This window comes from Etheostoma spectabile, chromosome 9, assembly GCF_008692095.1.
Source record: "Etheostoma spectabile isolate EspeVRDwgs_2016 chromosome 9, UIUC_Espe_1.0, whole genome shotgun sequence".
Taxonomy (NCBI): Eukaryota; Metazoa; Chordata; class Actinopteri; order Perciformes; family Percidae; genus Etheostoma; species Etheostoma spectabile.
Genome location: NC_045741.1, coordinates 6,980,187 through 6,990,313, shown reverse-complemented (window position 1 = coordinate 6,990,313; position 10,127 = coordinate 6,980,187). Strand labels below are relative to the sequence as shown.

Sequence of the window (10,127 nt, the reverse complement as noted above, 5' to 3'; positions counted from 1 at the left end):
TTTTTTTTACACTTGCATGTTCAAAATAAATTAAAAAAAAAACATTGCCAATAGCCAATAGTTTAATTGCCATCCAGCCACAAGAAACATTAGTCTTACTGACCAATATCACCAACTGAACTGGGCAAAGTCTGCACTACAAAAGCTATTTATATTATATATTGCTTTTATATATTTATGTACAAAGTGTATCCGTCCCTCATTATTCATAATTCAGATCTTTTGTTTGTCTTTTTGTTTACCTTTATCTTGCTTTTAGTTGTATGGGTGGCTGTTTGTACAAACCCTCAGCTTGCCATCTCTTCTGCACAGTGTTATTAAGCTGTACATGTGTGTTTTGTATACAGTATTAACATGTACTCATCTCTTGTGTGCAAAAAAAGGCTATTAATATTAAAACAACTGAATGTGTTTGCAGAGGTTACAATCGTGTAAGACACCCACTAAAAAAATGCAATGAAACATCCTGTGTGGTTTGGTGTGACTTACACGTGTGATCACAGAGTGCAACAGCAGCATAGTAGTGCGAGAGAGCGCGGAAGTGTTCAGATTTGACCTGAACCATGGAGGCCCAAGAAAACGGCACGTAGTCCTTCATCAGGGGCTGCGTCATGGTCTGCTGAACTAACATGTAGACGTCTGACACCTACAGGACACACGTCCGGAGTGAGAATCATAAAATAGGGACGGTGACAACAGAACACAACCAGAGACGTGTTATCTCACCCGTGCAGCCTCTTGCGCCAGGCGGAGTTGGGAAGTGAAGTGTGTGTCCTGTGTGGTGAGTGTGACACGCTCAAATACACACTCCTGCACCTGGGCAATCATTAGTCTTACCAGCATGCAGAGCGACGGACCACTCATGTCCAGACTGGGAGCGTTGGAGAAATTCTCTTTAAGGTAATTAAATGCACCTGAAAAAAGGTTGCGCAAGAACAGGTCATAAACATACAAATGTCCAAAAACAATATTTTATTATTTAATTAATCAATTACTCAGTGTATGTATTAGGCAAAAACGCTGAACATTGGCAAGTCTCCGGTTCTTATAGGATTTGCTGCTTTTCTCTGTGTTACATCATTAGGAATTGAAAAGCTTTTGGTTTTAGAGTTTTAGACCCAAAACAAGCTTTGAAGGTGTCAACCTGGGCTCCTATAATGGTCAGTCTATAGAGTAGAATAAAGCATGTATTCATTAATGAAAATATGAAATGATGAGGAAAACAGTTTGTTGTTGCCCTAGGTGAATTAAAAAAAAAATATATAGAGTATATATTTTAGCAGATAAGGTGAACAGACTTGTGCAAAACAATGCTTCAGGTAAGTCTGTACTGGTGCAATACCTGCAGCTCTCTGAAAGGCATCTACAGCTTGGTCTATGCCAGCTGTTACAGAGCGGTCCTGCCGTGCTCCGATCTGTGTGTACAGGGCACCGATGTTAAACAACACACTTCCCTTTTCAAAGGCCAACGTACGCTGACACGATGGGACACCTGTCAGAGAGTCATACCTGAGGGACGGAGGAGGACAAATAAAATTACTTCATGCATTCTGTTGATGTGTTAACTGTCTCATTAATCATATATTATATGCAGTATAAAAAGGGCTATACAGTAATAAAGGATAGATTATTATTATAAAGTATATGTTCATAGATGGGTATCATAGTATGTCAAAAAAAAGTGACAAAAATTCATTATAGTATGTCAAAAAAGTGGTGAAAAACTCTTTGTATAGTATCAATAAAAGTGCTTAAAAAAAGTAGTAGTTTATTTGATTAGGACAATTCACAATCAACATTTCTGTAAATGCGCCAGTGTTAGGCAGTCGGCAAATTTTCAACTGTAGTCCTAGTTACCTAGCATGCATGTTTATATGGTTGGAAGAAACCAGAGAAAAAAGTGAGTCAAAAGTCATAGTATGTCAAAAAAGTGAAAAACATTTATAGCATAGTATGTCAAAAAAAGGTATAATGTGTCTAAAAAAAGTCACAAAAAGTCATAGTATGTCAAAAGAAAAATCATAGTATAGTATGTCGAAAAAAAGTCATAGTATAGTATGTCAAAAAAAAAATCATAGTATAGTATGTCGAAAAAAAGTATGTATAGTATGTTAAAAAAAGTGATTAAGTCATAGATATAGTTAAAAGTCATAGATAGTATGTTGAAAAAAAGTGATAAAAATTCATAGCATAGTATGTCATAAAAGTCATAGAAAGATATGAATAGTAGTTGAAAAAAAGTGATAAAAAGTGATAAATAGTATGATGAAAAAGTGATAAAAAGTCATAGCATAGTATGTTGAATAAAAGTGATAAATGTCATAGCATAGTATGTCAAAAAAGTGATAAATATTCATAGATGTCAAAAAAAGTCATAAAAAGTCATAGCATAGAATGTTGAATGAAGTGATTAAAAAGTCATAGTATAGTATGTCAAAAAAGTCATAGAAAAGATATAGTCTAGTATGTTGAAAAAAATGATAAAAACTATAGTATGTTGAAAAAAGTGACAACAGAGGGATAGCATAGTATGTCAAAAAGAATCATATATGTATGTTGAAAAAAGTAATAAAAATTATAGCATAGTATGTTAACAAAAAAGTCTTAGTATAGTATGTCAAAAAAGTGTACATTTTCATAGCATGTCGAAAAAAGTCAGAAAAAGTCATAGTATAGTATGTCAAAAAAGTCAAAGAAAAGATGTATAGTAGTTGAAAAAAGTGATAAAAAAAGTTATAATATGTACGATGAAAAAGTCATAAAAAAAATCATAGTATAGTATGTTGAAAAAAACATAGTATAGTATGTTGAAAAAAATCGTAGTAGTATAGTATGTTGAAAAAAATGATAAAAAGACATAGTATAGTATGTAAAAAAAAAGTCAAACTATAGTATGTTGAATGAAATGATTAAAAAGTCTAGTATGAATATGTCAAAAAAGTCATAGAAAAGATATAGTATAGTATGTTGAAAAAAGTCAAGTATAGTATGTCGAAAAAAAAATCATATTAAGTATGTGGAAAAAAATGATTAAGATTCATAGCATAGTACAGTGGTGCTCAAAAGTTTACATACACATGTTAAGTTGACTAAAAAGAGGAATAAAAAAATCATGTTTTGGAAATTATTATACCTAAATTAAAAAATGAGGTAAAATCCAACCTTAAGGACACCAATTTTCTTTGTGAAGAATAACGTATTGAAATAATAAATGTTCTTATTTAAAATACAGGGGTCATAAGTATACATACCCCTATGTTAAATTCCCATAGAGGCAGGCAGATTTTATTATTAAAGGCCAGTTATTTCCTGGATTCAGGATATTATGCATCCTGATAAAGTTCCCTTGGCCTTTAGAATTAAAATAGCCCCACATCACACATACTCTTCACCATGCTAGAGATAGGCATGGTTTTATTTCAGTTAGACTAATACCTGGTTTGATTTGCATTGAGAGATGATTTTATAGAAAGTATCCATGCTATCTCTAAGCATGGTGAAGAGTATGTGATGATGTGGGGCTATTTTAATTAAAGGCCAAGGGAACTTTATCAGGATGTAAAATCCTGAATCCAGGAAATAACTGGCCTTTAATAATAAAATTCCTGCCTCTATGGGAATTTAACATAGGGGTATGTATACTTATGACCCCTGTATTTTAAATAAGAACATTATTTATTACAATACGTTATTCATTCACAAAGAAAATTGGTGTCCTTAAGGTTGGATTTTACCTCATTTTTTTAATTTAGGTATTAAAATAAATTCCAAAACATGATTTTTTATTCCTCTTTTTAGTCAACTTAAGCATGTGTATGTAAACTTTTGAGCAACTGTTGTAAAAAAAAAAGTTGTGGGATATTGTGTTGGAAAAAAGTCATAGTATAGTATGTCGAAAAAGTCATAGAAAAGACATAGTATAGTATGTCGAAAAAGTCATAAAAAGTCATGTATAGAATGTCGAAAAAAGTCATAAAAAGTAATAGCATGTATGTTGAAAAAAGTGACAATAAAAGCATAGTATAGTATGTCGAAAGAATCTAGGATAGTATGTAAAAAAAAGTCTTTGATAGTATGCAAAAAGTGTACATTTTCATAGCATGTCGAAAAAAGTCGAAAAAGGTATAGTATAGTATGTCAAAAAAGTCAAAGTATAGTATGTCAAAAAAGTTATATAAAGTCATAGTATAGTATGTCAAAAAAGTCATAGAAAAGATATAGTATAGTATTTTGAAAAAGGTGATAAAAAGTGATATATAGTATGATGAAAAAGTCATAAAAAGTCATAGTATAGTATATCGAAAAAAATCATATTTATAGTTGTGGAAAAAAGTGTTAAGATTCATAGCATAGTATGTAAAAAAAAGTCTTAGTATAGTAGTCAAAAAAGTGATACATTTTCTAGCATGTCGAAAAAGTCAGAAAAAGTATAGTATAGTATGTCAAAAAAGTCAAAGTATAGTATGTTGAATTAAATATTAAAAGTCATAGTATAGTATGTCAAAAAAGTCAAAGTATAGTATGTTGAATTAAATTATTAAAAAGTCATAGTATAGTATGGTCAAAAAGTCAAAGTATAGTATGTCAAAAAAAGTCATGTATAGTATGTTGAATAATTATTAAAAGTCATAGTAAGTATGTCAAAAAAGTCAAAGTATAGTATGTCAAAAAAGTCATAGAAAAGATATAGTATAGTATTTTGAAAGGTGATAAAAAGTGATAATATAGTGAATGAAAAAGTATAAAAAGTCATAGTATAGTATATCGAAAAAAAATCATATTATAGTATGTGGAAAAAAGTGATTAAGATTCATAGCATAGTATGTAAAAAAAAAGTTGTGGGATATTGTGTTGGAAAAAAAGTCATAGTATAGTATGTCGAAAAAGTCATAAAAAGTCATAGTATAGAATGTCGAAAAAGTCATAAAAAGTCATAGTATAGTATGTCGAAAAAAGTCATTAAAAAGTAATAGCATTGTATGTTGAAAAAAGTGACAATAAAAGCATAGTATAGTATGTCGAAAAGAATCATAGGATAGTATGTAAAAAAAAAGTCTTTGTATAGTATGTCAAAAAAGTGATACATTTTCATAGCATGTCGAAAAAAGTCAGAAAAAGGTATAGTATAGTATGTCAAAAAAGTCAAAGTATAGTATGTTGAATTAAATTATTAAAAAGTCATAGTATAGTATGTCAAAAAAGTCAAAGTATAGTATGTCAAAAAAAGTCATATAAAGTCATAGTATAGTATGTCAAAAAAGTCAAAGTATAGTCATAGAATAGTATGTTGAGAAAAGTCATAAAAAGTCATAGTATAGTATTTCGTTAAAGTCATAGTATAGCATGTCGAAAAAAGTCTTAGTATAGTATGTTGAAAGTCATAAAAAGTCATAGTATGTCGAAAAAAGTCAGAAAAAAACATAGTATAGCATGTTGAAAAAAGTCATAGCATAGTATGTTGAAAAAAGTGACAATAAAGGCATAGTATAGTATGTCGAAAAGAATCATAGTATAGTATGTTGAAAATAATTGATAAAAATTCATAGCATAATATGTAAAAAAAAAGTCTTAGTATTGTATGTCAAAAAAAGGTCATAGAATATAGTATGTCAAAAAAGTGATAAATATTCATAGCATAGCATGTCGAAAAAAGTCATAAAAAGTCATAGTATAGTATGTTGAATGAAGTGATTAAAAAGTCCCTAGTATAATATGTCAAAAAAGTCATAAAAAGTCCTAGTATAGTTGTCAAAAAAGTCATAGAAAAGATATAGGTAGTATGTTGAAAAAAGTGATTAAATTCATAGTATAGTACAAGAAAAGTCATAAAAAGTCATATATAGTAGTTGAAAAAAATAATAAAAAAACTGTAGTATATCTGTAAAAAAAGTCATAGAAAAGTCATAGAATAGTATGTTGAGAAAAGTCATAGTATAGTATGTCAAAAAAAGTTATAAAAAGTCATAGTATAGTATGTTGAAAAGAATCATAGGATAGTATGTTGAAAAAAAGTGATAAAAATTCATAGCATAGTATGTAAAAAAAATCCTAGTATAGTATGTTGAATTAAATTATTAAAAGGTCATAGTATAGTATGTCAAAAAAAGTTATAAAAAGTCATAGTATGTCAAAAACGTCATAAAAAAGATATAGTCTAGTATGTTGAAAAATTGATTAAAAAGTCATAGTATAGTACAAAGAAAAAGTCATAGTATAGTATGTTGAAAAAAATCATAGTATAGTATGTCTATATGTGTATAGTAAAAGTTAGCAAATTCATAATATAATATGTAAAAAAAAGATGTGGGATATTGTGTCGGAAAAAAAGTCATAGTATAGTATGTTAATAAAAATGATAAAAAGACATAGTATAGCATGTCAAAAAAAGTCATAGTATAGTATGTCAAAAAAAGTCATAGAAAAGTCACAGTATAGTATGTTAATAAAAATGATAAAAAGTCATAGTATAGTATGCTAATATAGTATGTCTGGATTAAATAGCCATCAGGCTCTCACAAAAATAGCGCTCATGTCCCTTACCAGTGGAAGTGCACACCCAGGTTCCTGTGTTGAGGGAAGAAGCGCTGGTCCAGGTAGTACAGCTGGTTGTAGTACTCCATCAGGAGCTCCAGGCCGGCCTGGTTACGACTGGGTGTCCGCATGGCCTGACCCAAACAACAGCACACACACACACACACACACAGTAAATATCTAATGTCAAAGACACAGAATTTCAAGGAGACTGCAAGTTTCAAACATGCACATTTCAGATCTTTCAAGATATTTTAAAGTAAATCCTACAATTTTTTTCTCTCATAGTTTTGCACGGATTTTCTACAACCCCCATAAAGAAAAACAGATGTAATACCAAACACGATTGAAGTTTTGTATGAAGCTGTATGAGTGCATTTATTAACCTGTCTGAGCTCCATAAGCTCCTTAATCTCCTTGTCGTACAGAGCGCTGTCCTCTCCGTAGTGCTCACAGATGAAGTCCTGTGAGGGAAGACAGACGGTCACATAATCACAAATCGGTTTCTTAATATTTGATCAAATTGCAGAGGACTCGACTGAGCTTTTGGTTCCTCTCAGGAGCCTTTCAACATAGAAGGTTAAACTAGAAATAATTGGGAGTGTCTTTATTAAAAGAGTTTTCACTTTAGTTTAAACTCCAGCAAGTTTTGAAGTCAAAACATTAAGCTTTGGAACATATTTACATGAGTAATGTTTATGTGTAAAATGTGTGATAAAATGAAACTTCTTCTCACAGTTTTCCACATAAGAAAGACATTTTGAAAGATTTCAGTACATATCACAATTAATAAAGCAGACCACTTGATGTATATTGATTTCCGTTTAACCCTCATGTTGTCCTTCGGTCAAATTGACCCGTTTTCAGTTTAAAAAAAAAGAAATTCCTACAAAGAAATGGGCCGTCGAAATAAGCGCTGAAAATGTCAAAATATCAAAAAACTTTGAAAAAACAAACAAACATAAACAGCACCCTCAACATTGAAAAAGTGACACAAATGTGGGAAAAAAGCAATGATAATGTTGAACAAAAGTGACCCAAACTTTTTTTTTCATGGTTGACGGGAAGACAACACAAGGGTTACAAGTAGCGTCAATACTCAGATTTGATTAAATATTTTGTTCTACCTTCTTCTGGTTTTTTTTTATGTGTGTATATGTGTCCGTGTGCATATATGTTTATAAAAAAAAAGAAGGATACATTTTATCTGTGACTGGAAGTATTGTATTGTATATTCCCCAAAAAAAAAAAAAGTAGCTTCAAAGCTGAAACACCGCTTGTAAAATTAAAACAACAATGTTCCCCCTCTACCTTGTTGTAATATTTTTTCTTCTTTCATAGAAATTTGATTAAAAAAAAAAAGAAAAAAAAAAAAATCCAGAAAGTAAAATATGAGATGTTATCTTCACCTGGATAGAAACTGTGAAGTCCACCTCTTTGGTTTCTTTTAGTCCGAGTGGGATCATGGGAACGTTGATAGCCTCACTGTGAAAAGAAATACTTACAGCATGTATGTGTGGTGTGTGTAATCGTTCACAGGTTAACATACGTAAACACCAACATGTAAACACACAAATCAGCACGCCATCTGCTAGTCTTCGAACCCAGCAGGCTCCCTGATCGGTGCTTCATCCGGCTAATAAGCAAAGCTAAAGCCAAGTATTAACCCGTATGGCCCTGACACCCACCCCCCAGTCACCCCCTCCCATTCACCATGAACCGAAACACGTACACACGCCACAGGGCCATTAATGCCCTCTAATCAGGGATTTATCCTTCCCACAACCCGGCTGCAAGGAAAACCCTCCTGTCTAAAGGCTTGCGCACACCACCACACACACACACCACACCACACACACACACACACACACACACACACACACCACACACACACACACACCACACACACACACACACACACACACACACACACACACACACACACACACACACACACACACACACACACACACACACACACACAAACACCCACACACCCACACACACACACAACACACACACACACACACACACACACACACACACACACACACACACAAAAGTATGGTCCATTTAAAAACCATGACCCTATTATTACATGTCCCATGAATTCCAGGTCATTCTCATTAGTCTAATGAGAATTATAATTGGAGAAAACAAGCATCCATTACATGTTGTTACTCACACTGTGCACTTTGTGTATCTACTCTATGTGTACTTCTATCTCTGTGGGGACAATTTTATGTTGTAGACCTAGAGTCTAAGGACATTTCTGTAAAGTGAGGACATTTTTTCTGTCTCTCAATTGTTAAACAGCAGTTTTTGCGGGTTACAATTTAGTTTAGCTTAGGAATTATGTCAATCCTCATAGGTATAGAAGTGTGTGTGCATGTGTGCGTGTGTGCGTGTGTGTCTACCTGTCTGTCTGGTAGACCTCCATGTTGCTGTTGAGCTCCTCCAGCTCCTCTTTGAGCAGCTGCAGGTTGGAGTTGACAAAGCTGAGCTCCAGAGCCACCGTCTCCTTCACCTTGTTGTTGGTTGTTGCTCTGCAGGAATTCACACACACACCCACACCACACACCACACACACACCACACACCACACACACAGTGAATTTACACCAACAGACAGACTATAACAGACTTGCATTTCCAATGTGACCAGAAAAAAGTTATTTTGACTGTGCTTTGTAGCCAATGGGCAGAAGACAGTTAAGTCACCAACATCACAGACACACAAGACGCTGAACTTCATTCGTTCCATAATTAAATCTCCTTACGCCAGACATTTCTCAAACTGAGCTTCGAGAGATTTGCAGCTTTCTTCTGTCATTAGAAATGTAATATCTTTGGGGTTTGAACTGTTGGTCAGACAAACCAAAACATGTCAGCATGTCAGCTTCTGCTCTGGGAACTTGTGATGGGCATTTTTGACTACTTTTATTAAAGACAAATTAATAAATCAGTTAATTGAAAAAGAGAATTAACACAAACGGATTTTAAAATAACCAGTAGTTGCAGCCATAGAGCTTAAGAAATTATACAGTATATGATGCATATTCTTTTAGTGACATTATTATGTATGTATGTATCAATAAGCTTTTCAGTTTGGGTGCTTTATAAAGTATACTTTAATCAAATAAATAACATTGCACATTCCTGCACAAAACTATCAAGCTCTTTCATTTTAAAAACACATATATTGTACTGTATAGTATTGTATTTATTATTCGGTATTGTATTGTGAATTTGTATTATTTTCTATATACATTACTGGAATTGCATTATTTGCCTTTTTCTTTTACTATGCCAATTGTTATGCACAAAAATACCAAAGCAAACTCCTTGTATGTAGATTAGATTAGATCAGATTATACTTTATTCATCCCACAACGGGGACATTTTGTTGTTACAGCAGCAGCATTTTCTTCAATAACAGCAAAAAAACAAAAACACACAAACAAGTAAACACACAAGAAATACAGGCAAACAATAGACAATGATTATAAGGCAGCCTGAGTAAGCAAAATGGCGTCAAATAAAGGTATTTTAAAGTACGGTTGCCATGATACAAGAAACAATATTGCGGTGTAAGTG

General features: G+C 32.5%; 1 protein-coding gene across 2 annotated transcripts in view; it reads right to left on the bottom strand.

Moving 5' to 3' along the window:
• Nucleotides 1-10,127, bottom strand: part of rhpn1 (rhophilin, Rho GTPase binding protein 1) — a 23,674-nt gene that overhangs the window by 3,726 nt on the left and 9,821 nt on the right. For both annotated transcript variants that reach the window (XM_032525380.1, XM_032525381.1), the window contains exons 4-10: nt 8,949-9,077; nt 7,941-8,016; nt 6,918-6,995; nt 6,541-6,665; nt 1,343-1,509; nt 727-914; nt 490-646 (exon numbers count right to left, since the gene is read on the bottom strand). In XM_032525380.1, coding sequence (XP_032381271.1) covers nt 490-646; nt 727-914; nt 1,343-1,509; nt 6,541-6,665; nt 6,918-6,995; nt 7,941-8,016; nt 8,949-9,077 — 920 coding nt within the window. The remainder of the gene's footprint in view (nt 1-489; nt 647-726; nt 915-1,342; nt 1,510-6,540; nt 6,666-6,917; nt 6,996-7,940; nt 8,017-8,948; nt 9,078-10,127) is intronic.